Below are 27,484 nucleotides of genomic sequence, written 5' to 3'. Positions count from 1 at the left end.
CCGCCCCCCCCCCCCCCGCCCCCCCGCCCGCCCCCCCCCCCCCCCCCCCCCGAGAAGAGGAATCTGTGGAGGAAGGTTGAGTCGCGCAGTGATAGGGTCACATCGTCGTTGGATGAAGATGGTGTTTGACAGACCAAAGAGTAGGAGGCAGCCAATACCTTTGAGCACGAGCCGATTTAGAGGTGGGAAGAGCTTTGTGCTGTTTCAAGCTACATTTCGGCGATGTGGAACTATTGTAGACCACGAACATATAGCACTGCCAATGCGCATTTGTTTGAACTCTTCTTTTAGTATATAGCGCCGTGTGCTTCAGTCGCAAGAGGCGATTTTGATTCAACAATCTTGAATGATACTCTGGGGCAACGATAAAAGCCCGAGAGTGAATGGATTTGACGACTGCAGGATCTGTGGTTCATTGAATTCTGCTTAGACAAGGTTGCAAACTCATCAAATCGCATCTAGAATAGTATTTATGCACTAAGAGCAAAAAAGCATTCGCACCCAAATCTAGAGACCCAGGCATTTTCACAAGCTATTCTCAAGCTCAACGACCTCTTTTAACATGTCCTTGTACTTGGCCACATCCTCCTGAGACGGCTTTGGCAGTGGTCGTCTAGCAATACCACCATAGCCATACCAAGCCTCAAGACCTGCCTTTGTACCTACTACACCACCAGATATGACAGCCCAGTCGCCTCTGGCCACAATAGCCTGCAACTTCTGTGCTTCAGCTACCTTGCCAGCTTTGTAGAGATCAAAAACCCTGACACAAGCCTTGGGTACAACATTGCCAAGTCCCGTAATAATACCACTACCACCAGCGATCAGTGTCTGTAGGGTGAAGTCTGCGGATCCGCCCATACACATCCACCCTGAATTCTCTGACGTCGATGTTGCAGCATTGACTGCAGAGGCGATCCGAGCGAGCTTTCCAGTGTTACCACATGTAAGCTTGCAACCGACAATTTTGGGATGCTTCGCCAAAGTGGTGATGTGATCACTGCTCAGATCTATGCCTGCCACTGCGCCTGGATAATTGTAGATAACAATTGGAATTGGTGATTCATCTGCTAAGTTCAGGAAGTAATCCAGCAGCACCTTGTCAGTGTATGCTGCCTTGTAGTATGAGGGTGGTAGGACTAAAGCGTAGTCGCCTCCCGCATTGTAGGCGTCTTTGCAGAGAAGAACACTTTCCCGAACAGATTGTGCTGCACAGCCAACGACGATAGGGATGTGCTCGAATCCTGCCGAGTCTAGGGCTTGCCGTACGGTAGACGTTACGAGACTTCGTTCCTCCCGGGTGAGATGTACAGCCTCGCCATTCGAGCCTTGGACAGTCAAGGCAGTCAGGCCTGCTTGCGCCAGACGAATAGCATGTTTCTTAGTAGCCTCGATGTCTATGTCTTCTGTTTCTGGATGGAAGAAGGCCACGAGTGGAACGTTGATTCCTGCTTTCAAGGGCCTCGGAGGTCTTGTGCCATTTGTGCCGTTCATATTATCTACCTTTTGATTGATATTAGAGCTGCAATATTGGTCACGACTTGACTTCTGATCACTTCAATATGCCTTGTGCGGAAGATAGATCGTGTATAGGCCTTACTCCCAACCTGATAGCCAGAGGGTCAATCGAGTTTTGACAAGAGGGATGTCCCACCAGTTTTGCAAACCGCTGCCATTTATACCACACGGGTCTTTGTCTAGCGAGAGCAGGGTATATCGTTGACTCCAACGCCGATGTTCAGTTGTGGAGAGTTTACGTGGGATGGACCTGATAGTGAAAGATTTGGCCGGTCATAGCATGGTTGTGTGTATATTTGCCGGCTCCAGAGCCAGATCTCGGCGGTCGCGATACTCCGTCGCAGTTCCCACGTTTTGAGAAGTCTAGAAAGTTATTAGCCATTCACTGACAGTGGAAGGCGCTCGCAGTCGTTCTCTTGCCCGTTGACATTCGAGCGGAATATGCTGGTGCGAGTCCCCAATCTTCCGGACTCGCCATCCTCCGAAGATGATGTTCCTCGCAGTGAAAATGGCTCCAGTCCGATTACCCCAGAAAAAGTCTCTTCGGCAAGTTTTAGCCCGAAGCGTATTTGTCCTGCCTTCTTCGCAAAAGTTCCGCCAGAGGTATCTCATCTTCGTCGTAGAACTCGACCTCTTCATCGACGCCAAAATCATCAAGACGGTTTCCACCCGAATCTTGCCAGCCTTCTTCGCCGCTTGTAGAGTCTTCTTCCTGGGCGATATTGACCTCGAGCGACGAAGATGCATTAGATTCGTACCGCTTATGAAACACTTTGCGTCTTTCTACATGACCAAATCTGCGCTGATAATCGTCCTCCTGTCGACGTCGGAATGCCTCAATCTCCTCGCGACCTGTCAGACCAGCATGTTGCACTGTAAAAGCGTCCATGCTTTCTGGACCACGCTGGATTCGGGGCATTCTATCAGGATCTGGAGGTGGCCAGCTCGTTCCTGGTTCTTCAAACCCATTAGTGTCAAACGTCAAGCCGTCCGTGTTAGGTGATTGAGCAAAAGGGGAGAACCATGCTATCGGATTACTGGAACCCATGCCAGCGCAAATGTTGCGCCAGATACCAATGTCATAAGGAAACTCTTGCCTAGTGATTCGGATCTTTGTACCATCGGGACCGTCCAGGTAGCCGCCAAGGACTCTTGCTCTGCGTAGTAGTTGCTCGTGTCGTTCGATTTCCCAGCCTTCGATCGTAGAGACATTGCAGCATAAAGCATACAGCGATCTGAAGAAGGTGACTCCAACCAAAAAAAGGGTCAGGGTATTCACTATGACAAGCACAAATAGGAGAACAAGCTGGGTAACGGATGGTCCAAGATCCTGGGCTCAGGTCAGCTTTGATCACGAGTAGTTACTATGTCCTTACGTAACGAAGATTCCTGCTTTCCCAGATCGCGGCGGCTCGATCATACAATAGACGTTCCAGGTATGTCATGGATGCAACAGCATACAGCAGGAATCTCATAAAGTGTGGGAAAGTAAAGTGGGATACACAATTCGCAGTCCATGGACAATGATGATCCTGAAGTGGGATACATCGTTTGCAGACTTTGCAATGATGTGACCTCGGAGGCTTGAGGATACCGCACTTACGACAATGTCGCTGTCTGGTCATCAAACCCTCAGCATCGTCACGGAAGCCTTCTGGTTTCCAGTCGGCAGGTACTCGTCCTGGATCTGTAAGAACTGCTCGTGCATAGCAGATCCATATAGCTACGACCAAGGTATTAAAGACCACACGCTCCTGAGTAGTCAAAGCACCTGGCTTGAGACTAGGGAATACTAGCTGTGAAACGTATGCCAAAAACGCGATGAGTACACAGACACCAGGCACTGCCAAGCGCTGCAACGTCTCAGGCGTCATGTTCTGGTATGTGTATCGTCTGAATCAAATGTAAAAGGCAGATTGGCCTCGTCACGCGTGACTGACACGCTAAGGCAACGCGTCTGCTTCGGTGCACCTGCCTTCTATCTAGGCCACGTCTCGAATGATTTCATTTCTTCGCCATCATTGCAGTCTTCGACGTCTGCCAGTACTTTGTTCATGTTATTCTGATTTAATGCCTAATATTGCTGCACTATCTGAAGGAGCTACGCGTGCCATAACATCGACTCTCGTTCTTAGTGATGCTGTTTCTGTTACAAAAGAATTGATTGATAATGCTCTGGACTCACGCGCGACCAACATCGTTATAGAAATCTCTGCGAACACCTTAGATACCATTCAACTGAAGGACAATGGCACTGGAATTGGGGTCGAAGACAGACAGCTGCTTTGCAAACGTGGCTACACTTCTAAGATCAGAACTTTCGAAGACCTGACTCAACTTGGTGGCAGTTTTCTGGGCTTCCGTGGAGAAGCGCTTGCTAGTATAGCGGCACTGAGTCAATCAGTTCAGGTTACGACTCGGGTCGATGGTGAGGTTGTTGGTACTCAGCTCAAGTTTGATGCAGCTGGCAAGCTTGTAGGGTAGGCCTTACTCATTTCCTTGTTTATTTCCATGTTATGACTCTTCCAGTTCTTCTTCCGCGTCACATGGCACCGGCACTACTATTCGAGTTTCAGACTTTTTGCAAGGCATTCCCGTACGGAGACAAACTGCTGTAAAACAAGCCACGAAGACTTTGGCGAACGTGAAAAGATTGCTGTTTGATTATGCTTTCGCAAGACCAACAGTAAGATTTCAGGTCAAGGTTCTTAAGTCGAAAAGCGACTTCAAAGACAATTGGTCTTACGCACCTTGCAAAGATGCCACAAATCTAGCTCTTATGACATCGAAAATCTCAGGAAAGGACCTTGCTGGACAGTGTCGTCAGGAGAGCATCTCTTCTGAAGATGGATATTATCATATTGATGCGTTTGTGCTAGCTGGTGCGACAGGTGCGTTCTAAACCAGATCACGATGGATGCAGAACGGAGAAGCTGACCTAACGTAGATGAGTTGTGGTCGCACTCAACTGAACAGTTTGCCTCAATCGATGGAAGACCACTCATTGCTGACAGAGGTTTCATGAAAGATGTTAACAAGATCTACAAGGCATACCTTCGCAATTTCCTTCCGGTCAAAGATTCCATGCCCAAGAAGCCTTTTCTCCTCTTGAGGTTACAATGTCCTAAAGGAGCTTATGATGTGAACGTCGAGCCAGCAAAGAATGAAGTGTTACTCAACGATGATGGAGTTGTGCTTCGACTGTTCGATAATCTTTGTCAGCGCGTATATGGCGAGAAGAACGAGCCGCAACCACCTACTCGCACGAGGGGAGGTGGATCCAGTATATGGGACAGTCCATCGTTCGAAATGTTGTTGGCCAAGAAGCCAGCTTCGTTGGGTACACCTAGTCCAAGAGAAGAACAGCAAAAGCCAGAACCAGCGACTGCAATGCGAGATGACGTTTCTCAGAGTCTTAGGCAAGTAGAGAACAGTAGCAGCTTAGCAGCTCAGTCGAAGCTTAACGTGCACCGCAATATGTACGACCAGCTTCATGATGGTGTAGGCACCACTGAGGACAAAGAAAAAGGTGGCGATGATTCCATTCTCACGGAAGAAATGGAAGAAGCCTCGGTCATGGATCCTCAGGTCACAAATCCATTCACATTGGCTAAGGTGAATGCACGTGTCCAGCCTCGTTCACAGGACACCTCTAATGTACTTGACGTGCAAACATCGCCTGATGACCCAACCAGGAAGAATCAACAAGGAGTTCTAGGACACTCGCCTGGCCTTAGATTAGATGCACAGAAGCAGTATCCGACTGAACTTCCATCCCCGAGCGCATCACCAGAACGTCCACTGCTGTACCAGAATCCTGGTCCTCCTCTGCGACCATGGAAGAAGGGTACAGCACCAGACTCTACGATGGAAGCGTCAACGCCTCTTCGGCCACCACTAGACAGCACAACTCAGGCGACACATCCAACGTTGTTAGACTCCTGGACGAAATCTGTGAACACCTTGTCGCTGAACCAACATCAAGCGAGTCTTGGTATAGTCAATAGCTCCGACCCCAGCGAACCATCTTCACCTCTGGCAAAGGCACGTTCAAAGAACTTAGAAAGACGCGCACCAGCTAATGCAAGCCCTAACCCGCCTCGATTGCTTCAGCAGAGACCATTCAGAACACCTTTTCGAAGAGACATAGATGTGCGAACAGTGTCTCCTGTACAAAATCCACAACTGCCACCGAGTCCGCACAGTACGCCAGGGCCAGCTCCCAGCAATATGTCATCATCTCCTTCTCGAAGCCCGCGACTGACAGGACCAGAATTGCCGGGGTTTAGTAGACCTAGTCTGGCACTCTCCACTGAGCTCGACGATATAATGGATTTTGAGCACCGAAAGAGAGCATCTGTCCTCCAACATCGAAGTCGTCACAGACAGACATCGACCGACACCTCGACAGCAGGAGCGATGTCAGCGAAAAATGTAGACAGTTCGAATTCTCTTCAAGCATCAGCAGTTGGCTATGTTCCATCTGAGGAAGCGATTACCGACCGCAGTTCTTACGCATCCAGATTCGCGTCGGACAGGACAGACGTTGAAGACATACCCAAACAACCAAACTCGGCTTCATATACACAGAATCCTTCACAAAACCGATATCGAAAATCCATCCGTTCCCTCGACGAGTTGATCGAAAGTTCTTCTGGCAAGGAGAGTGCTCGCTACAATGATCAAGCTCGAGTTCAAGCTCTAGAAACGAATGCAATAATAGAGCAAAGGCTACAGCAGCCTGAGAAACAGCACGACAAGAAGGGAAGAACTAAAATATCCAAATTACCATTTGAAGCCATATCTGCTGCTACCACAACATATACCTTGGTAGCAGTCATGCAGGATATCGGTAGGACCAAGCCAGAGAATCTGGCAAAATCTGCTGCAACAATGGCGCACATCGATCCGTATATCACGACAGGACTAATAGATCTAGCATTTTCTGATTCTGATTCACGTCAATACATTTTGCACACTTACGAGCAAGATGTCAGGATTATGCTAGAACGGAGGAAAACGTCTTGAATGGCTAGTGTGTCAGCTGATATCGATTACGCAAGCCTTGAGCTCGTGTGTTCGTTAACATGGAAGTCGTATGCCCTTTCTCTCGTTTGTAGCTCCGAGAAGGTCCTAGATCGCTCAACCCTGCCAGATGAACGAGTTTCAGGTTTGATAGCGTGCTTCGTGATCTAATTTACAACCTCACGCGTCTCGGTGCACACACAGCCTCGTTCAGGTGTCGTATGAAAGGTCTAAACTCTAGCGCACCATCAGCAATCTGGAAGAAGAACGCCCTCTATGTGGTGCTCCAACACCTACCTACGATGGACACTACTTGTTTTTGAGTTTCTTCACCGCGACAGCATCTTGCACCTCACAGCGATACAAGTCTCTTCCCTCGCGCAAGCATTATCTCGTTCCGTTCATCGAATTCATCGGTTTGGGACCAGGTCTGGTGAAACTAAGCTCTTCGTAGTAAGATTGAAATGTGGATACTAACCCGCCAATGTGGCCATTAGCGCTGTTTAATGCACGATGTCGTCACCCGTGCCAAAACGTTTTGACCTTGTTTTGTGTTATTTTCAGGTTTGATGTGTTATATTCGTGTTGCTTAATGTGCGAATCGTCAGCAGCAAGTTTGAGCTCGTTTGGTAGTGCACAGATGAAGCACATGGATTGACGCTGCCCATTTCCTGTGTGCTTGTTTGCGCACGAAGCTTGCATATTGCTTGGGTCGTGCTTGCCTTGATCCACCACGATTTGCAGCTCCACCCCAATTTCCAGTATTGTCAACTGCCAACTTCCAACACTCTTCTTCACCACATTGCTTGGCCAGTTTTCGATTCCTGGTCAATTTCTCCTGCTGTTAGCAGTAATCTCAAGCCGTTCGAATTACAGGATTGTCGCCTTCGTCACTCTCGATTGAGGTTACAATGATGGGCGGGCAAAAGGAGCCTCACAACGAAAAAATCCAACCATCACCACATAACCCATCGCAACGACACGTCTTACCGACATGGATGGAAGACGGAAGGCTTGTGACGAAAGGTGTTAATCCTGAAGGTGAATCTGGACGGTCGGGGTTCAGACCGTCACACTTCTTCGGAGTAGCATGGTATGTAAAACCCAATGGATACACGTTTGCAAGACAATCTAATTCGTGTCTTCCCAGGAGGAACTCGAACACGTTATCGCGATGGGTGAACATCCTGTGGCCTTTTGTGCCTGCCGCAATTGCGGTGCACTTCGCTATTCCTGAACGACACGGTACAATCTTCGCTATCAACTACATTGCCATGATACCTTGCGCCAACATGTAGGGTTCACACCAAACCACCTTGGCTTCTGACTGATGTCTCTAGGGTCGGTTTCGCTGGTCAAGAATTAGCTCGCAAACTTCCGCGCGTCTATGGCATCCTGGTCGAAACTACCCTCGGTAGTGTCGTTGAAATTATTCTGTTCCTTGTCTTGGCCACCCGAGCAGTCCACAATGAGGAGTATATACAAGTTCTTCAAGCTGCAATATTGGGAAGCATATTGACAAACCTTCTCCTCTGTCTAGGCTTTTGCTTCCTGGTTGGTGGTATCAAGAACAAGGTCGAGCAGAAATTCCACAGTGTCATTAGTGAAACTGGTTCTGGAATCTTGTTAGTGGCGGGTTTTGGACTGCTCATTCCTTCAGGCAAGTGAATGTGTTCAACAGTGACCACGCCGCGACTAACTCCTTGCAGCCTTTTTCTCTGCATTGTCCGGCACAGCCACGAATGTTAACCCTAGCACTAACACTCGCCGAGCAGAAGGCGGATCAGAGCCACTTATTGCCTATACTATGGAACAACTTTACCATGACACGCTTGGCATCTCTCACGGAACCGCCATCATTCTCATGGTCGCCTTCATCGTCTACATCTTCTATTCTGCTTTCAGCACACATTCTGTCTTCGATGAGATCCTTGCCCAAGATCAACAGATGGACAACGATCGTCATCGCGATAATGCCAAGAAGAAGTTCACGCTTTTCGAGTGTGTGCTTGCCATCGTCATCTCGCTTGCTTGTGTTTCTCTCGTCGCTGTCTTCCTTGTTGAGCAGATTCATCACGTCGTTCGCGAGCGACACGTTCCAGAAGCCTTCCTCGGTTTCATCCTCGTTCCACTTGTCGAGAAACTTGCCGAACACATAACAGCTATCGACGAAGCTTACGACAACCAGATCAATTTCGCCCTCTACCACTGTATCGGTCCCTCCGTCCAGACAGCACTCTTCAATGCCCCTCTTGCCGTGATTGTGGGATGGGGCCTTGGAGTAGAGATCAGCCTCAACTTCGAGATCTTCATGATTGTCCTTCTTGTCTTGAGTATCCTGGTGGTGGGTAATTTCCTAAGAGATGGCAGTTCTAATTATCTGGAGGGAGCACTACTAATAGTAGTATATGCGATCATTGCACTAGCAACGTGGTTCTACCCAACGCGGCTTCTAGGGAGCACCAAAGGAGTGCAGGCAAGCTCCTAGAAGGGGAACAAACGTGCGCAGCAATGCCATACTGAGAATCCAAAAGGAGGAGTTTGTGAGAATGTCTTTCGACTTAGGTGAACAAATGGGTCAGGGACAAAGAGATTCCTGGGTTGAGTGGGGTGTTCAGATTGTGCAACAACAAGTAATTCTTGGGTTTATTTGGGCTTTTCATTCAGGTATTCAAGCAAGCGAGGTGTAAAAGGGTTGCACAACAAAATCAAATGCTGAACAGGCGGAGTTCATAGCTGCACTACGAATTTTCTTGATCTTCTCCTCAGTTAATCTCGAGTCTACTAAACAACCAGAATGGTTGGTGTTATGTTCACATTTCTTCGTCAGGCAACCTTACACAATACTGATCCTACAAAAGCTTCACGAGTACCCCCAAAATCACGTCATGCTCCACGCAGGAAAAAGACTGTTTTGCTCGTCAGAACGGGTGGTGTACATATTAGTAAAAGCTATCTAATCCGACAGCTACATATATTGCTTTCGCGAACCAAGTCACTCAAACACACAAGTTTCCTCCAAGCTGCCTACCTGCCTACCCAGACAATCCGTAAAGCCTCGAATATTCACACACACATGATATATCAACCTACTACGCCCAGGCCATGCCATGCTATTCAAGACATCTTTTTTGTAGTCGTACTAATCAATCAATCATGTCACATTGGACCTGCCATTCCCATTTCCACTATTCCTAGTACTCCCGTCAAGATTCCACGAAATAGTCCTTCCGCCTAATAATGTTGTACCACCACTATTGCGACCCGTTAGAGAAGACTGCTCCTAGTAGTCCTCGTCTCTATATGGTTCGTAGCCAGCCCTATTAGTAACATAAGGAGCTGGAGATACGCTCTGGCCACGCAGGTTTATGAGCGGTAAGCTGGCCGTGCTTGGTCGGCGGTAATTGCTCATTTGGCTGTTCATGCCGGTGCGTCGTCGCTCTTGCTCAAAGTCGCCCCATCGCTTCATGGTGATCTTGGAGCTGTCGAATTCGCCTTCTAGCTCTATGCCGTGGCCGCCCTTGGTGTCACCTGCTGTCTTTCGTGTGTCGCCCCAGCTGAAGTCGTCGAATTTCCAGTAGGCGTAGACTGGGAGGACGAAGTTCCAGATTGGGAGGGAGACAAGGTAGATCATCATCCAAAGGACGTAGGACCATCTATGGGCAGTGAGGACGATGAGGACAGCTGGTAAACCAAGGATGAGTCCTAGCAAGAGCAATGGAATGATTGGAACTGGTTTTGCGACAATCGAGATGATGATGAGGTAGACTGTGAATGAGATAGCCGCAGGAAGGACCAAAGTACCGATGAGTTCGATGAAGACAACGAATTGCATGCTGAAGCAGAAGGTGCCGCACAGATCTCGGACGAGAACCAGTTCCATGAGATTGTGGACAGTGGAGTTGATCCATCGTCGACGCTGCGACAGAAGCACCGAGAACTCTTCAGGGACCGTCGTCTTGCACACGGCTTGTGGTACAAAGACTTGCTTTCGCTTCGGGAATGTTTTCAGCATAAGAGTCGACAGGAACCGATCCTCACCCAGAAGCAACAGATTCTTCTTGTGAAGTGTATCGACGACGTTCTCAGAGTAGTGCTCTACAACATCGGGATTGGCAAGAATCGGGACCCAGTAGTTTTGGCCTCCTTTCGGCGACTTGATCCGATACATACAGAAGCATCCGGGCAGGCAGGTAACACCACCGAATACCGACTCGAAGGACTTCGACAAGTGGTGCGAAATAAAGTATTCGAACACTTGAATCATAGAGACCCAACTTGCCCTTTTGTTCGCAATCTTGGTTTCACCACAAAGACCCATGACTTCTGGATCCTTTACCATGGCGCTGATCATATGTGTCAAACTGTCGGGAAAGACCTTTGTATCGGCATCAACCATGAGTACAGTCTCGTAGAAGTCGGGAGACATGCCGGTGACCTTCCAAATACCATTGAACATTTCGAATTCGAGCTCGGTCATTCGCTCATCGAACATAACCTTCTGCAAGAAGGACATGAGAATGATCTGGCTGTCACGTTTTCCTCGGTTACCAGGCTTGGATTTTCCTTGCTCTTCTGGGGTGCCGCATTTGGTGATGAGTACCATGGGTACGCGCTGTTGCTTGTCACGCGCGATTCTTGATTTAGCACCGTAGTCGTAGAACCCTGAGTAAACCTTGGCCATATTGTGACGCTTCGACCCGCTAGCGACAGCCACGTAAGAATATGCTTCTACGTCTTCAGGCACGACCGTAAAGTCTCCCATCATACCCAGCACGATGTCTGGAGTGGAAAGAGCTTCGCCTTTACCTTTTATCAGACCGTCACATATGACTATTATGACCTTGTGGCTATTTGGATAGTCTGTGGTAGCAATCGAGTCTAGTGTTGTCCTGATACCATCCTCTCCTTCTGAGTATGCTGTGACAAGACACATGGTGTGACATAGAGGATATCCGAAAGGCTGATAATCTGGTGGAGGCTGTGGAACGACATCAGCATGAATGAAGCTGTTCATGACAACATTGTCGTCGATCATTTGTGATAGACGCTGATCACCTAACATCAAACTCGATCTGCTGGCAGCCACACTCATGCGACCTCCGGACGGATCAAGTGTTGCCGAACTTATATTGTATCCACCCTTGTACATCATGCTAGTAGGCCTCGACTGGGTAGTCATAGTCGTCAATTGCTGTCTAGAAGGCCTGCGATCATGTGCATAAGGACTAGTAAATCGCGAAGTGGAAGGCAGCATAGTGCTAGCACGTTTGCTTGTTCGACCGTCGGATCCAGAAACTGTGCTATTCGGGTCAGTGATCTTCGGAGCCGGTGTGTAGATGTCTTGTGTCCATTCCTCAATCTGCTTGGCACGCTGCTTGGGATCTGATGTTTGTGACGTTTTTGCGGCAGCATACTTTCGAGAGAAGAACCATTGGAACAACAACGCCAAAAGGAACTTGACAAGTACGATGGCCAGAATGAAGAAGAGAGAAACGTAGAGCACGACTTTCGAGGCGATGCAGCCAACACTCTCGGTATCGATAGAGCCCACCCTCATGGTCTGCTCAAGACATCTTACCATCTGCCTGTCTTCGGCTGACTGGAAGACATGGGTAGTGTCCTGTCCACGAGTCAAATTATTGTTTCTGAGGTCGTCAAATGCGGATGGGTATGTGACCTGAGCCGGATCAAGCCATCTGACCAAGTCCAGATCAATGACGGAATTGCCATAGACCATGAGGTTGCGACTGCTGTTCTTCACATCTTCCCAAGTGAAGTATACTTCACCAGACTTCTTAAGATTGTAGAAAGCGTTTCGGGCGTTGGAAGTTGTGTGGCAAGCATAGCCCAGATATGTCATGTTGTCATAGCCAAAGTCTGCGTCGCCTGAGCCATCCTGGTTAAAAGCAGTGCAAGGAAAATACCAAGCCAGACTGCCGTCACTATTGGAGGGTATGTTCGAGTTTGGCGCCTTATTGATCAACCCTTTGCATTCACCGTTGACTTGTTGGAACATGAAACTTCCATCCTGACCACCATACTTGTGTGGCAAGTCGTAGAGGACGTTACTGTCCAACGCAATGCCATCTGCAGCAGGATGATATGAATTGGCCAGGTTGTAGGCTGAACCATGGAAGATCATAAATCCTCTGTCGACTTTGTTGATAGCGAGTCGCAACCCAGGCCTTGCGCATACTGTTTGGGTGAAGCCAAAGGTCAAATAGCCGACAAAGGCAGCGATGAGTAGGATGATGCTAACCAAGCCGATCTTTTCTCTCCAAGCTCTTCTCTGTGCTCTCGCAGGCATACCGAAACATTTCAGGAGGAGGTTAGGAGCCCAGAAGGTGACAATAGCACAGTAGATGTTCCATACACTTGGGGGTTTGGCGAAGTCCTGCTCCTTCAGTCTCTGCTTCTCGATATCGGTGAGGACCGGTCGAGTATCCTTTCGCTGCAATTTGCCATCTTTTGGAGCCTTTTTTCTCGATATAGGATCCGAAGCTCTAGGTGCTTTAGCAGTGCGACCTCGACCACCTATTATGTCGTCTGAAAACGGCTTGAGACCGCTTCCTTCTGAGCTAATCGTCCGATGCTCATCGTCCTCTAACATGGGATCGTTGCCAGTGGTGGAGGGTAACACATCCATGTTTTGAGCATGCTTTCTGTAGTGGTAATTTGGATCATTACTATCTAGCCTCCTCCTGTCTGGCCTGACCAGTGATTTCTTGCGACCGAGGTCGGAGGTCTTCGAGGACATTATAAGGGCTCGATCGTCGGCTCGTGAGTGTGGAGAGTCCGGTGGCAGTGGTGGGCGGACGAAAGAATCTTGCGAATGCATAGAATATGTGCCCGTCTCGACATCCGAGTAGTTTGTGTATGTTCTGTAGGGAGCTCTCTCCCGCGTGGGAGAGGTGGTGGGCCTGGGCTTTGGCGGCGAAGGCATGGTGACTGTCCGGTGGGAAAAGACTGTCTGTGCGCTAACAGTTGAGCATTCCAATAGCAATCTATTGGCTGCTCATAAACCAGTCTTCCTCTCCTTTCGAAGTAACACTGTTGTATAGGCGAATAGGCAACCACAGTTTCCCAATTGATAGTAACTTTGGTTCTGAGTAGGGATGACCAAACAAGGGAAAAACGTGGTCTACTGCTGTCGTGCTGCAGGTTGCAAGCGGCCGAGTGTGTGAGAAGGAAACTCGTATACCGGGGTCAGCGAACGTGATGGTCGGCTGTATTCTGCTGGGTACGTATATCAGGCACGATGAATGCTAACGAATGTGTTGGTAAGTGACAAAAGCGAAGGTGAGTATGATTGAAGTGGCTCCCTTACAAGAATCGTTTGATGGTAAAAACGAACTTCGAGAAGGCGAAATCCTTGTTGCTGTCTCCCGAACAACATGTCGCAACGACGCCTCATCGAAGGGGCCACTAACTTTGGATCATTAGCTGCATTTGGTTCTCAACCCCTGGGAAGAAGTGCTCATGATAGGTTGCAGACATGCAGGCTGGGGTTTGCTTGGAGCTCTTGCCGCGCACTAAGAAGAATTTGTCCGGATGCTGATCGATTACAGTGTGGCACGATTGGCTCTCAATTGGGCAGTCTATTTTGGATGCTCTTGTTGTGGCAACTTATTCTATTGTTTGAACGTGAATTTGGCATTTCATCAGCCTTGTGCTGAGCAGTCTGTTGAGGACAATGATGCTCTATCGAACTACTGAACGAGATCCTCTTAATATCCACGCTTGAGAGCATTGAGGATTGCAACTGCAAATCTATTTTGAATGATGGTGCTTGTAGCGTGCTAAGCACTAAATGTGGCGGCACATTGGTAGATCTGCAAGAGCCGTTTCCGATCAGATCTGATGAATGACGAGACTCGAGACTAGCAATTCAGCAAAGCCTCCTTCTACAAATACGACTGCGAGACTTTCACATCTTGTGATCAAGCACCTCTTGCCTGCGGAAGAGGCGTGCAAGGAAAGGATGGAACACGAAATTTGAGACACGGTGCGGTTCCTTGCGAATAACATCTCTTCAAAATGTTCCATAGACTTGGCGGTACACTGGTATTGATGTGTTGGCCATATTGCACGTTTCGAGCAGGCTCGGACAGTGACACAGCTGGTCGGAAGCTTTTAATTAAGTGTCGTGTTCAATGTCTGGTGAGTTGTTGAGAATAAGTGAGGTTAATTATCACAGGCTTCTTTACAGTATGTTTGCGTGCATAACAAAGCGCGTTTAAATCACATTTTGTGTCTCGCATGCAATTTTTGCGTCTAGGAAGCGACCCGCGGAAAGAGTTACGGTCGTTCAAGCAAACTACCTCTTCGTTCCGATCACGCTATAAGGTCAAGTCTGATGATAGTTGTTTCAAGAGGAGAAAACAATGTTCCCTGTGTTTCACACAGTGTTGCTGGTAACGCTCCGTATTTGGTAGATCAGAAAGACCATAGGTTATGTTGTGCTCTTTTCTGTAAATCCTGGACAAGGATGTCTTCGTGGGTGTAAAGTTTGGGGAAAATGGCATGAGCCGAAGCTGGGACTGCCGGACCAGAGTACTGTAGAACTCTGTCAGTGATACCATCGTGCTTGCAAAGCTTCACCTGAATTGGTCGACCTTGCTGGATTACACTGTAACTGGGACTTCGTACATTGTCTTCTATCATTGCACTCAATGCGAATACTGCTTCACAAAGGTGACATGAACTTCAGGTCCCGCGAACGCTTGTTTACACTCAATATGCGCCCGTGCAGAAGAAGCGCGCGTCCCAGCAGGAAGAAGTGGTTTGGCAATTCCACTTATGCAAACTTCATGCAACACCCCTGAGCTGCACACTAATGCATGCCGGGCGGTGCACGTCATGCCCCACCCGGCTTCACTATCAAATTTTGAGAGGCAACGAGCACCAATCCGCCGCTCCGACAGGAAACACTCCCTTCCAACAATACTCGTACACTCGAGCTCCCTTCTCGCCTGCTTCGGTTGCGCTGCTCACCCGATCCACTCCTTGCCTCGTGCGCCCACGTTTGGTGTGACCCAGCTTTGTTCAGCAATCGAGAACCGCTGCTACTCGATCCTCCTCTCGTCATCGACGCTGTTTCCATATACTTTCGAAAGAGCTTGGGTGTTGACAGGTGACCACATAAAAGAGTGTGTCTATTGTGTTGAGAAGAGCTGCAATACTCCCACTATTTGGACAACGAAACGCTTGGGCCAGAAGCATTACCCTTCATGGCGCAAGCCGAGCCATCCTCATCACAGCCTTACCCGCTCACCCCTCCTGCACCTGTCTATTCCCACGCTCCAGTGCGCTCCCAAAGTCCTCAGGCAGACCCGAGATCCTTTCCCACGAGCAGGACGTCTAGTGGAAATGTAATGCAACTGAAGCACCTACCGCCATCGCCTGGTTATATTGAGCAGGCTGCTGAAAGAGGATCGTTTCCTCGAAGAGTACCCGTTCATCCCCAGATACACTTGCCAGACGATTCCACGTATGATGAAACAAGTGACAACAGTCATCCATCTCCAATACTGTCGCACTTTCCCCGGAAAGCCATCAACATGACCACATCGAGCCCTGACCACTCTCGCGCAGTCTCCACCTCCAGTCAGTTTAATCTACCTAGTCCCGCAAGGTCGACCTTCAATGAAGAGCCTCACCCAGAAATTAACGAGCCACTGCAGTATCACCATATGCAAGACCCAGACATGGCTAAGCGGATTTCGAGGTTGACTCTAGAAACTACCGGCTCAGCCAATTCCAACAACGAACCCTCGACCCAGCACATACGGCACAGTTTCCTCGGCGCTGATTTACAACGTCCCGATTCAGGCTTCTCGTCTCAATCAGACCAGAGGGGCAGGACTCTTTCACCTCGTTTATCGCCCCAACGCCCCAGCTCAAGGCAATCTCGATCGCCTGACAGCAGACCATTGTCCTACGTTGATCTATTGAACGTCCCATACCCTCAACCTGGACCTTCGGGCACCGAAAACCTGGTCAACCAAGGCCTACGTAATGTTGTGGGTCAAAACGCTTCACTTCTGTCCACTCGAAAGACCCTAGACATGTACAGAATGAACGTGAAAAAGACCAACGATCCTGCTGTGCAGTACGACTTTGCCATCTTCATGATTTCGGCCGCGCAAGAAGAAGGTCTGGAACAAGATGATGAATCGGTGTCTGGCACCTCCCAGAAGTCTGCCAATCCTCCTGTAAGGTCTGATCTACTCAAGGAAGCCAAACACATCCTACAAAAATTGTCTGATAGATCGTATCCCTTCGCACAATATTATTTAGCCGACGGATATGCCTCTGGTCTCTTTAACAATGGCAAGCCTGACCTTGAGCGTTCATTTCCCCTGTTCCTGGCCGCTTCGAAACATGGCCATGCGGAGGCCATGTACAGGACAGCTTTGTGTCACGAGTATGGGTGGGGCTGTCGGGTGGATGCAGCAAAAGCTGTTCAGTTCTACCAACACGCAGCCTCTAAAAACCATCCGGGTGCCATGCTTCGTCTGGGTCGCGCTTGTCTTACAGGCGAGATGGGGTTGACCAAACGTTATCGTGAAGGTATTCGTTGGTTGAAACGCGGTAGTGAAAGTGCGGATTTGCAGTATAACCAAGCACCTTATGATCTCGCCTGTCTTCATGAAGAAGGATACGGTCCCGACGTCTTCAAAGATGAATCTTACGCAGCACAACTGTACACCAAGGCAGCTGATCTCGGCCATAAAGACGCATGCTTCAGGCTTGGTGAGGCATACGAATATGGTCAGCTGAACTGTCCGAAAGACCCTTCCTTGTCCATCCATTTCTATACCGGTGCCGCCGAACAAGGTCACCCACAAGCGCAGATGGCCTTGTGTGCATGGTATATGATCGGTGTTCCTGATGTGCTCGAGAAAGATGAAGCAGAAGCATATGAGTGGGCCAAGAAGGCAGCGGAGAACGGTTTACCGAAGGCGCAATATACTGTTGGTTACTTTACTGAGATGGGTATTGGCTGTCGAAGAGATCCTCTTGAGGCCAATGTGTGGTACGTAAGGGCAGCAGATCAAGGCGAAGAAAGGGCCAAGCACAGAATTAGTGCCATCAGAGCGGCCAGTAGTGGTGCAGATCCAGTTCTTGCGGCCAGGAAAGCCAAGCAAATGCCTGCTACGACGAATGGCGACACCACCGCCAAAGGAGAAACAACGAAAGGTAAGGAAAACCAATGTCCGAATTTGAGGCTCGTTACTGACAATCATACAGTAGAAGGGGAGAAAAAGAAGAAATTTGGTCTGTTTTGAGCAGAGTAAAACGTACAAAATGGTTTGGTAACTGTGGTAACCTAGCATCTTGGTTGCAAATCACCACACCACCAAGTCAAAGTCAACAGCATCGGGAACATCACAGCACGGGAGGCCGATATGACTCGCATAGCGAAGGAGTTGACAGACACTGCAGGCCGATATGTCCAGTATCGGTGCATTTACGATGGATGCCTCGACTAGGCCATGGATTTTATATTGCATTTTCGAAGGAAATAATGTGCAATTCCGCTCGAAATGGAAACGAGCTTAAGATATGGCACGAACTAAATTGGGAAGGAGCGATGGACTTTGCGGGCAGGCCATTTCAACTGGATATTTTCTGGAACTCATTAGAGTGCTAATTTATGCTGCGTTTTATTCGCAGGCGATACCTTTCGAGTCTTGTTCGTTCCTACTGCATGTTCAGACCACAGAAACGCCACTTCAACAGCAGTATTGACATACTCCCTCGTAGTCGCGGTTGAGAAACATTCATGCGACTCCACCTTCTTTCTATACGTTTTTCGTTGCACACTTGGTCCTGAGTTATTGAACTTCCCACTCCACAACCAGACATCAATCCAACTTCCTCCCGTCTCAGCATCACCACTGATCATTCCGCACTGACCTTCGCGGCCTCATAGAGATGTTCTGGCCTAGTTGGCATGAGACAGTGTTGTCATTTCTCTTCAAAGATAGCAACTCGAGATTACCCTACATCGATGATCATCCGCAGTGGCGTCTGCACAGACAGTAGAAACAGCTTGACGAATAGATATGGAAAGTCTCACGTTTGCACTATCTGTAAGTATTGGTTGCGATGCAAATGGTGATCCTCATTTGTCGTTCCTTTTCTTTGTCTACACTACTCTGCTTAGGAGATTACTCAGCCACTGTTTCAGCACTAAATTGAAGTATAGAGACGATGTGGTTCAGTGTACAGCTCAATTTTCTATTTTACCACCGGCCCGGCAATGCTCAGGTCGAATCCTTCTCACGTTGAGAACAAATATAGCAGCGCTTTGGAACTCGACTATTGAGTACCAAGGCCTTGACACTGTCTTCAATTTCACCAGACTACCAATTCACACTACCTCTCAGCACTAAACATGTGGCAGCTTCAGGAGGCCTACACCGTTCCAAACGTCTCACCTGGTGTCCCTGACGACCAGCTGGGCAATGTCGCGGCATCAATGTTGCACACTATCAAGGTTGAACAAGCCGATCTCGCAGACAAGCAAGGCGAGACTCGGCGGGTGCTGGCTGCATATGATGAAATCATGGACTTTCGCGAGCTTACACGCAAATACGTCGAAAAGTGGGATCGGAAAGGCCTGACCGAGGAAGGCTCAAAGCGATCATCTACGCAACGTGATCCTTCCGATCAGAATACTGGCGAATCCCCCAAGGCAAGCTCTTCGAGAAAAGTGAATAGAAACCCTGTTGTTGATGTTGACTCATCCGATCCACTATCTGACGCTATCAACAACTGGACACGTGCGGACGATAGATTCGAACCTCTTACTGGTATTCGAGTCAAGATCAGAACATGCTACTGGAAGGGCAGTTCCTCCAGTTCTAACAAGAATGGAGAGGCCACTATCAGTGAAGCTGACGAAATCCATCTTAAGCTCTTGAAAAGTTTGGATGTTCTCCTTCACCGAGGCAGAAGTCCAGATCAAAATGAGTTTGGACCTCCTGAAGACTGCACAGTGTCAGAATGCCAGCCAGTCGACCCAACCTTCATGGACAAGAACGAAAAGGGAAAGAATCCTCAGGAAGAACAACAAAGTCAGTCCAGCACTACAATCTCAGCCGGTGAGAATAGCTCTGAAGATTCCTCGGGCATCTCATCTTCCACCATGGCAGGCGGAGTAATCGAGGAAGAAGGACCTGTAGTCGCGATCCAAGAGCACCAGGCAGATGTACAGACAATGTTCTTACAGGAGAGGGACGGTACTCCAGACGAGTCTGTTGGCAAGCAGGACTGTGGAGACGAGCTTGAGGGTTCACAGAGTGCGTCTGGTGATAGCTCTGACGAGGACGAGTGCGGATCACCCGTTCGAGCTCAGAAGGAATAGAGTCTGTATGTGGAAGCTAAGCACAAAATGGCGAGTGTGTGGAGGTATCAGTTGAGCTTTGGCTCACAACAGGATCGGTCGCGGCAGCTTAACTTCGAAGTGGCTGGAATAAATACACAGAATGGTTGCGGGTGATTATCATAGAGATGTGTTGTTTCAGGGATACGGCTGTGTCGGCAATGTAATTTACAATTACATAGAACCTGGCTTTCGATTGATCTTTTCCACGAGGCATCGGTCTTCAAACCTCGTCAGGTTGTCGCTGGCGCTCTTCTACCCTCCACCACTCTGGTGCAAACGTCGAAGCGTCAAAACAATTACGATAGACATCCCGCAAATGTCTCGGAGTCAAGCATAGCTTGCCATCCTGACCGCTGCTGCCACTTGCTATGAGCTTCCCTATGCGTCGGAAGATCAAGGCGCAGAAGGCTGACACCACTCCGTCATTCGATATCTATGTACTTGAAATCGTCAGCGACAATGCCAATCTGTTTCAGAGCATTGACGGAAGAGTACGCAAGCACGTATCTTCGCACCAGGCTGCCGTGAATATCTAAAAGTTCTCTCTGCTTTCCGTCAGTAACTGTTGGACGAATATATTTCAATCCTTCTTCTTCTTTCCCATTGAATATTCACCACATCTCGGACTTCACCACAGCTGTCGTCAATATGTCAACACTAGCACAAGCTTACGCCACCTTGGCTGTAGATCCTGAGGTTTCTGACGAAGAGCTCCGCCTCACCTACTATGCTCTCTTGCGAGTCTTCCACCCTGATTGAGCCGGTGCAGAAGGGATAGAACATACCCAAGAGATTATCGAGGCGTACGATCTCATCGTCAATGCTCGTAGCAACGTCGACGAGTCAGAAGTTGAGCCAGGAAGCGATCAACACAAAGGTGTCAGCAAAGTAGTCCAGCCAAAACAGAAGCAGAAGATCATAGCGTATGAGCCATATGAAGCACAGTTCAAAACCACAGACGAGGATGGCAAGGATCTGTACGTTACATTCAACTCGAGTGCGAAGCATATAGATGCCATGAGCAAGCGCGAGCCACGTACAAAGAAGGCCGGACGCTTCTATGGACATGTTGGAGATCTTCACCGGACACTGCTGTAAATACCGAAGCGGCCAAGGAAGAAATGTTGTACCAAGATGAGATAGACGAATATGTGTGTGGCGTTGATGCTAGAGAGGCAGTCTGCAGAGTGCAGTGGTCACCAATCCACGTCTTCACTGATCCGAAGAGACCGCTCCTTACCAGTGGGCAGGCAGGTGCAGACGAACCTGGAGCTCACCACTCAAGTTCAGCATCGGCAGCAACAGCCACAAGTGTTCGTTGTCTCACATAAAGAGATGTGAAAGTGAGCAGGAACACCTGGGTCAAAGTGGATACATGGCTATTGTCAGATGGTAAGATCGAGGTAGAGGCCGAACGAGATAATTGGAAGCCTACCAGTGGTTCTGCGAAGATTCTGAGATGGGCCAAGGTGCAAATATCACTCGAAAATTAGCAAGAGCTGACGCCAATTAAGTTCGATCGCTAAAAAATGACTCGCAAGAGTTACTCGACACAATCGGTCATATTGACAACGTGCCAGAAAATTGATTCGACTTCGAAACAGACGACGATAGTGCTACCGTGTCTGCTGTAACTGAAGGAGGCAAGATGGAGGACACCACACTTTCCGAGTCATTCGAGGGTCAAGATAGGCAACTGCCAATTGTGTAGCTGAGAAGACTGGTACTATCACCACAAAACTTTCGAGGAGAAGGCAGGTGCGAATACCACAAGAAGCTTGACTGCGATTGGGTGTGCTATATCCTGTTGGGGACACGAAAATTCCTGCTTGATTCTAGACCATTCTTTAAGAGCCAAGGTAGTCATGAGCTTACCCATCTATCTTCTGATAAAAACGAAATTGCAGTGCATGCTAGAAGGAAGGAGCGAACAAGACTGGGTAGAGGGAAGGTCGTGTCGTTACGCGTCGAGCGTGTCGAAGGAAGGTTCAGGCACGAAGGCATCAAGTTTGCAAGCCTTGTTTTCGATTACCACGACGTCGTATTTGCCCTCGCTCCTACATTGCTGCTAGCACATCGTCGACACTTACGCTTTATGGTCAGACGTGTTCTGTTGATCGATTCGGTGCGGTTTGAAGTACAAGAACACAAGGTTGAATATTGGTGTTTCCTGCCTCGTGAAGCACATCAGTCTCTACAGGCTTAATAAAAATGGCGAACCAGTTCCCACCAGTTCCAAAACCTGGTGAGGGTGAGCCGATCGTTTTCCTCGATGTCACACTTGGAGGTAAGTCTTGCCCTACTCGAATCCTACTATTTCAGACTGGCGAACTTGTCTAGCATCGATGTGAGAATGGCTTGCTTGACGGACGATTCAGATTATGCTAGGGTTAGGGTAACGTGATCGATCGCTTGTTGAGATACAATGAGGCCGAAAGAACCCCTTGTTGAGGTCACCTATCGTGGAGTGTCCTCTTGTCACATTCTGAGCAAGAGCAACGCCTCGTCCTTGAACAAATTATCTGCCTCGCCGAACCAGAAAGATCCGTTCTCCCTGGTATGACTGGCATATATTGAACCATTGCCTACCTTCGCTCCGCAATGTCAGTCTTTCAATGCACATCAGCTATAGCTTACTGACTACTTGAGTCCACAGGTGAACCACTAGGTCGACTAAAACTCCATCTCTTCAGCCGCAGCCATCCACGCACCAGCGAAAACTTCCGCCAATTCTGCACAGGCGAATACAAGAATCCACAAACCGGCAAACCCATGGGCTACAAAGGCACCAAATTCCATCGAATCATCAAAGGTTTCATCCTTCAAGGCGGCGATATTGTGCATCCAGATGTCTCCTCTCTGATAGGTACTGGCAGTACATCGATCTACAACTCACGTCCGTTCTCCGACGAACCGCCTTTTCTACCACATACCATACCAGGATTGCTGAGTATGGCGAACAGTGGACCGAACACGAATGGCAGTCAGTTCTTTATCACGTGTGCAGCCGCGCCGCATTTGGATGGCAAGCATGTCGTGTTTGGACAGGTGTGTGACGAGGCAGGGATGCAGGTGGTGAGAAAGATCGAAAATGTGAGGGTGCAGGCTGGAGGAGAGGGGAGACCACAGATTGAGATCAAAGTTAGTGAGTGTGGTGAGATGTGAGCAACAACTTTAGGGGACAAATACCGGCCCCTTTCCAGCTCAGCGTTTCTCTAAGCTCGTGTCTACCAACACATTTGACAACTGTTACAATGTCCGCGCTTAATCAATACTACGTTTCGGGTGTCGATCATGCCACGCACACTCAGAGCACACCGAACGTGGACAAGTAGTGCCAAGGTAGGTTGAGAAAGGTATTGGCCTAGTCTACGCTAAAATCATAGCACTTATAGTGTCGAGCATGTGTCCCGATTATTTCGCCAACGCGTCCGATCCTTATCCGTCAGCCGTAGAAGAGCAGATATGGCGAGCGCATAGTTCATATCATCCAAGACGAACACCTCCAGGGGCGTACTCTCACTCATTTGTTTTCCTTTCCAGTGGGTGGTTTCGCAATACCGTTGCTTTGATCTTCGCTCTCTGACTTCGGCTTTGTCGAGTCTACACTCTGTTCTTCGTCATCCTGCTTCGGTTTCAGCAATGCCAATTGAGCCTGGACTTCTACTTTCTCCTGTTTAGCAACTTGGCTATCGCGTAGGGCCTTCTTGTTTTGGTCTTCCATTTGCTGCACCTTTTGGTAATCCTTGACAATGTAGGGCTGATGTAGTGTTACAGGTCCCACAAATCTATCTTCGGAGGGCAGATAGACGGCCATGAAATTGACCTTGTACATACCCACCTTGCCCTTACAGGCAAGGACTCCTTTGATCTGAACGGCACCCCTGGCCATATGAGTCTGCTTGTGAGCAATCTCAACGAGTTGTCTGTGTCTAAAGACGTGTGCAGCGACTTCGATGGCAGCAGAAAGAGGGACATTCTTAAGCAGTCCGTCATGTCGCTCTCTTGTGTCGTGATTATTGTGTATGGATCGCACAAGTTCTTGCACAGATTGTTGATCCATGGACCATTGCACGTTCGGTGGGTTGACATTGCCACTGGATGGGTCTTTTGTTAAGTTGTCCGCTAGTGTTCGTTTCCAGAAGCCCGTCCCGTGCATTCCAGGAGGGTCACGCCCAGAAAGCTTCGCCTTGGCAATCGTGTAAGAAGAGACGAAAAAGGCCTTCAGAGAAGCTTTAGCTGCTACCCAAGTGGCACTTGGTCTGAAGACGGCCTCCATCTTGGTTCCCAAATCTGGTCGCAGGGTCTTCCAGCCAAGGCTGACACCATCTTTAAAGAAGATAATGGCTGGCACTTGATACAATGGTGGAGGAAGTAGTTGGGGAACCAGTTCAACAAAGACATGTACTTCGCCATGGTCCCAGCCTATGTGCTTGAGTGCATTTTGATGGGAAGGTTGAGATAGCCTTTGAGCAGCCGTGCGTGCTACGGAAACCTTCAAGTCTCTAGTTTTCTTCTCGTCAGCCTGTAATTTAGCGAAGTCCTTGAATTCTTGATCGTCCGGTTTGTACAAAGGACTCCTCTTCTCCCGAAACCATATAGGTAGGGTCAAAGTCGATATGACATCAGACGGTTGGCCAACAATCTGTGGCTCTAGAGGTTTTGGTGTCGTGTTCGAGTTCTGGATGGCTTTGTGTGCCTTCTTCCACTGCTCACTAAATTGCGAGTCATTTTCACCGACTGATTCCTGATGATTTTTCTTCCACTCTTCCCAACTCTGAGGCGGTTTGTTGGTATCAGTACCAGTAGCATAAGAGTCGAGCACTCGGAAAATGAAATAGCCAACGAAGAAAGTGGTTATAAAACTGGAGGGCTTCGAGCTAAACTATGGTCAGTATGAAAGGTAGACTAAACGTCGAGGCAGGCAGTCTTACAGGGCCCTATTGAAGACTCGAACCTGGCGAACCTGGTGACTGTTGGACCCGTCGACAGGCACGCGGATAGTGCGATTTCTCCGGAAGAGAGATCGAAACATCTGAGCGTGGAGGAGTCAATCATTGTAGCGGTCGGAGTGCGACGATAATCCACGAATATCGCATCTGTTTGCTCTGCGAACTTCGGTTGCAGAAACAATTAACACAATGCAGAGGAGAAAAGTGATAGTGATAAGGTCATGATCAGACTTGAGTCGACTATGCAGTGGCGACGGGCGCCCGCCCTCGTGGTGTTCGGAAAATACTTGCCTAATTTTCGGTGCAGATTGGCAGATAGTGCGGCAGGTATCGGTGAAGTTGATGAGCGTCATAAGTAAAGCTGCGGCAGGAACAGTCCTGAGCGGACCACAGTATAGATTGCCAACTCGTTCGACCAGTCTTCACGCGCCTCTTGAGTCAGGTCAACAGTAACGTTGTTCACTCCTACAACCAACATGAAGCCTTGCGATCTTCTGTGGTCATGCGCCACGCTGATTGGCGCTGCCACGGCCTCTCACGATGCATATCTATGGACAGTTGACGCAGGCAACATCAAACAAGTCTACAATCAAGCTTCAGCGATATCATCATGGACTGCCGAAAGGATAATAGCACGCCGGAAGGGTGCTTCGGATTCGCAATATATCGATACAGCCAGCCAAGATGTGATATCAGACCTCAATAGATTTGGTGGTTGGCAGCCACCTCTCTTTGGTGCTGGCCAATCTGAGCGACCAGCAAAGGTATTCGTGAGAATATCAGGCTTTGATGGAGGTACGTCCGAGCGCGAATCCGGCTTTCGTTCATGATACTGATGGGAAGTTCAGCTGTATCAGATTTCAACACATTACCAGACGTCTGGATTGAAAAGCCAGAATCGAATCTGCTTAACACCTTTGATACCAAGGTCGACACCAAAAATGTGTGCGAGTACACCATCAAACCTCGCAGCAAGAACAGCGTTAGCATCCAGTACACGTACTTCGACCAGGTAGATCATGTCCGTCGCTTGCAAGCAGAAACACGCTGATATATTGTTAGACAAAGACATGTCTGCCACAAAGCGAGATAGAATCATTACCTGCCATGCTTGCGCTTATCGTAACAGTGCCTACGGCCGATACAGCTGCTGGCAAAGGCGTATCTTCCTTTCATCGAACACTTCTTCATCTCGCTGCCACGGAGAACATCGAATCTACCCTCCTCATCCTTCCTACCATCTCCAAGCTCAAGAAGTCTACTAAATCCGAGCTCAAGAAGCGGATCGAAACTCCTTTCGAACTCCCACCTGTTACAGCAGATACCCCGTTCTTGACAAGCAACAAATCATCGAATGCCACTCTACCGAAAGTGATCCCACAATATTTCACGTCGAAAGAGTCATGCGACAACACGACAAACTCTTGTATGGGTCATGGTAAGTGTGTCAAGACGCACGGTAATCAGTACCGATGCAAGTGTTCGAGCACTGTTGTGCGGACCAATGATGACGGCACTACAAAGAGCGTACAGTGGGGTGGAAATGCCTGTCAAAAGAAGGACATAAGCAGTCAGTTCATTCTTTTTGCTACTTTTGGTGTATTCTTCCTCACTGTCGTCGGTGGCGCCATCGGTATGCTTTTCTCGATGGGTAGTGAGAAGCTGCCAAGTGTCATCGGTGCTGGTGTTGTTGGTCCTCGTGCTCAGAGATAACACAAGCAAGCACAACAGCAGTTAGGCTTTCATGTTCGGTGGGGTGTTGGAATGTAGCCACGAAATAATTGACTATACAATGGCAAGGCGCTGGAAGACTGGAAGCAACTTTTTTCTTCATCATTAACCGTCGTGCTGAAGTGGGCTCAGCTTGTTCATCTACTATCTGTTCCTCTTGCGATATCACCTGGACCATCTTTCTATGTATATCGCCTGTCTGTCCTGCTGACGCACTTAGCTACCCATGCCCTCTCATTCCAACAAGTTATGACCTAATCCCATTCACATCTTATGACATGGCATCTGAGGTCGCTAATTCGCACCCTAACACTAACCCATATGATCTCCTGTCTCCAAAAGGGACTCCGGAGTTATATGCACTAACGCCCACCAGAGTGGATGCTTTCTTGGCTGCCGGGGCGTGTCTACCTCTGCCTACGGTTGCGGTGCTATCTTCTTTTAAGGACCTTAACGCTCTGGAGCAGGATATATACAAGGTCTCTACTGCCATTGAACCAGGCCCACTTCCTGACCGTGAACGGCCACCATTTTTGAAGGCGGTCTTGTAGGGATATCCAACTTAAGGAAATGAACTGAGTCGTCAACAAGCTGAACATATTTCTTCAGCCTCGATTGGAGCGTGCATGTAATAGATGTCTCTGCTAGCTTGGGAAGGTTGTTGCAAATTCTCAGCAGCGACATCTACGCTTAATTGTGTTTGCCTTTCTTGATCAGCCAGTAAGTGATTCAGGCACAAGGTATATGCCCGAAGTAGTGGTATTGCAGGAATGAACGCAGGCCCCGATTGTGATGTCCAGATGATAGCATCTGCGCTCAGGACGGTCGAGTTCGCAAAAATGCCGAGTACGACATTGAG

At 48.7% G+C, this 27,484-nt stretch overlaps 11 protein-coding genes across 11 annotated transcripts; 7 read left to right on the top strand and 4 right to left on the bottom strand.

Annotated features, from left to right (window-relative positions):
* Nucleotides 1-525: 525 nt before the first annotated feature.
* On the bottom strand, nucleotides 526-1,494 carry LTR64_007490 (uncharacterized protein; the record flags this gene model as incomplete). Its single annotated transcript, XM_064901808.1, is given in 2 exon segments — nucleotides 526-654; nucleotides 667-1,494. 2 exon segments carry the CDS (start codon nucleotides 1,492-1,494, stop codon nucleotides 526-528), a joined length of 957 nt encoding a protein of 318 aa, XP_064751487.1.
* A 577-nt stretch (nucleotides 1,495-2,071) lies between these two features.
* On the bottom strand, nucleotides 2,072-2,938 carry PFA4 (Palmitoyltransferase; the record flags this gene model as incomplete). The annotated part of the gene is made up of 2 exons (XM_064901807.1): nucleotides 2,072-2,753; nucleotides 2,895-2,938. 2 exons carry the CDS (start codon nucleotides 2,936-2,938, stop codon nucleotides 2,072-2,074), a joined length of 726 nt encoding a protein of 241 aa, XP_064751486.1.
* A 650-nt stretch (nucleotides 2,939-3,588) lies between these two features.
* LTR64_007488 (uncharacterized protein) lies at nucleotides 3,589-6,546 on the top strand (the record flags this gene model as incomplete). The annotated part of the gene is made up of 3 exons (XM_064901806.1): nucleotides 3,589-3,998; nucleotides 4,048-4,409; nucleotides 4,466-6,546. 3 exons carry the CDS (start codon nucleotides 3,589-3,591, stop codon nucleotides 6,544-6,546), a joined length of 2,853 nt encoding a protein of 950 aa, XP_064751485.1.
* A 911-nt stretch (nucleotides 6,547-7,457) lies between these two features.
* LTR64_007487 (uncharacterized protein) lies at nucleotides 7,458-9,031 on the top strand (the record flags this gene model as incomplete). The annotated part of the gene is made up of 4 exons (XM_064901805.1): nucleotides 7,458-7,636; nucleotides 7,694-7,837; nucleotides 7,884-8,203; nucleotides 8,253-9,031. 4 exons carry the CDS (start codon nucleotides 7,458-7,460, stop codon nucleotides 9,029-9,031), a joined length of 1,422 nt encoding a protein of 473 aa, XP_064751484.1.
* Nucleotides 9,032-9,826: 795 nt separating this feature from the next.
* CHS3_2 (Chitin synthase, class 3) lies at nucleotides 9,827-13,489 on the bottom strand (the record flags this gene model as incomplete). Its single annotated transcript, XM_064901804.1, has 1 exon — nucleotides 9,827-13,489. One exon carries the CDS (start codon nucleotides 13,487-13,489, stop codon nucleotides 9,827-9,829), a length of 3,663 nt encoding a protein of 1,220 aa, XP_064751483.1.
* Nucleotides 13,490-16,106: 2,617 nt separating this feature from the next.
* CHS4 (Chitin synthase 4) lies at nucleotides 16,107-17,837 on the top strand (the record flags this gene model as incomplete). Its single annotated transcript, XM_064901803.1, has 2 exons — nucleotides 16,107-17,748; nucleotides 17,800-17,837. The coding sequence occupies 2 exons, from the start codon at nucleotides 16,107-16,109 to the stop codon at nucleotides 17,835-17,837; spliced, it is 1,680 nt and encodes a 559-aa protein (XP_064751482.1).
* Nucleotides 17,838-18,949: 1,112 nt separating this feature from the next.
* Nucleotides 18,950-19,921, top strand: LTR64_007484 (uncharacterized protein; the record flags this gene model as incomplete). Its single annotated transcript, XM_064901802.1, has 1 exon — nucleotides 18,950-19,921. The coding sequence occupies one exon, from the start codon at nucleotides 18,950-18,952 to the stop codon at nucleotides 19,919-19,921; it is 972 nt and encodes a 323-aa protein (XP_064751481.1).
* Nucleotides 19,922-20,590: 669 nt separating this feature from the next.
* Nucleotides 20,591-21,040, top strand: LTR64_007483 (uncharacterized protein; the record flags this gene model as incomplete). The annotated part of the gene is made up of 2 exons (XM_064901801.1): nucleotides 20,591-20,683; nucleotides 20,735-21,040. 2 exons carry the CDS (start codon nucleotides 20,591-20,593, stop codon nucleotides 21,038-21,040), a joined length of 399 nt encoding a protein of 132 aa, XP_064751480.1.
* A 1,113-nt stretch (nucleotides 21,041-22,153) lies between these two features.
* On the top strand, nucleotides 22,154-23,107 carry LTR64_007482 (uncharacterized protein; the record flags this gene model as incomplete). Its single annotated transcript, XM_064901800.1, has 2 exons — nucleotides 22,154-22,229; nucleotides 22,599-23,107. 2 exons carry the CDS (start codon nucleotides 22,154-22,156, stop codon nucleotides 23,105-23,107), a joined length of 585 nt encoding a protein of 194 aa, XP_064751479.1.
* Nucleotides 23,108-23,465: 358 nt separating this feature from the next.
* On the bottom strand, nucleotides 23,466-24,977 carry LTR64_007481 (uncharacterized protein; the record flags this gene model as incomplete). Its single annotated transcript, XM_064901799.1, has 2 exons — nucleotides 23,466-24,822; nucleotides 24,877-24,977. 2 exons carry the CDS (start codon nucleotides 24,975-24,977, stop codon nucleotides 23,466-23,468), a joined length of 1,458 nt encoding a protein of 485 aa, XP_064751478.1.
* A 393-nt stretch (nucleotides 24,978-25,370) lies between these two features.
* Nucleotides 25,371-26,607, top strand: LTR64_007480 (uncharacterized protein; the record flags this gene model as incomplete). The annotated part of the gene is made up of 3 exons (XM_064901798.1): nucleotides 25,371-25,689; nucleotides 25,743-25,906; nucleotides 25,957-26,607. 3 exons carry the CDS (start codon nucleotides 25,371-25,373, stop codon nucleotides 26,605-26,607), a joined length of 1,134 nt encoding a protein of 377 aa, XP_064751477.1.
* Between the last annotated feature and the right edge of the window lie 877 nt (nucleotides 26,608-27,484).

This window comes from Lithohypha guttulata (assembly GCF_036872675.1).
Source record: "Lithohypha guttulata strain CCFEE 5908 chromosome Unknown scaffold_6, whole genome shotgun sequence".
NCBI classification, from domain to species: domain Eukaryota; kingdom Fungi; phylum Ascomycota; class Eurotiomycetes; order Chaetothyriales; family Trichomeriaceae; genus Lithohypha; species Lithohypha guttulata.
The sequence above is the reverse complement of the archived record's forward strand: the minus strand, read 5'-3'. Positions and strand labels throughout refer to the sequence as shown.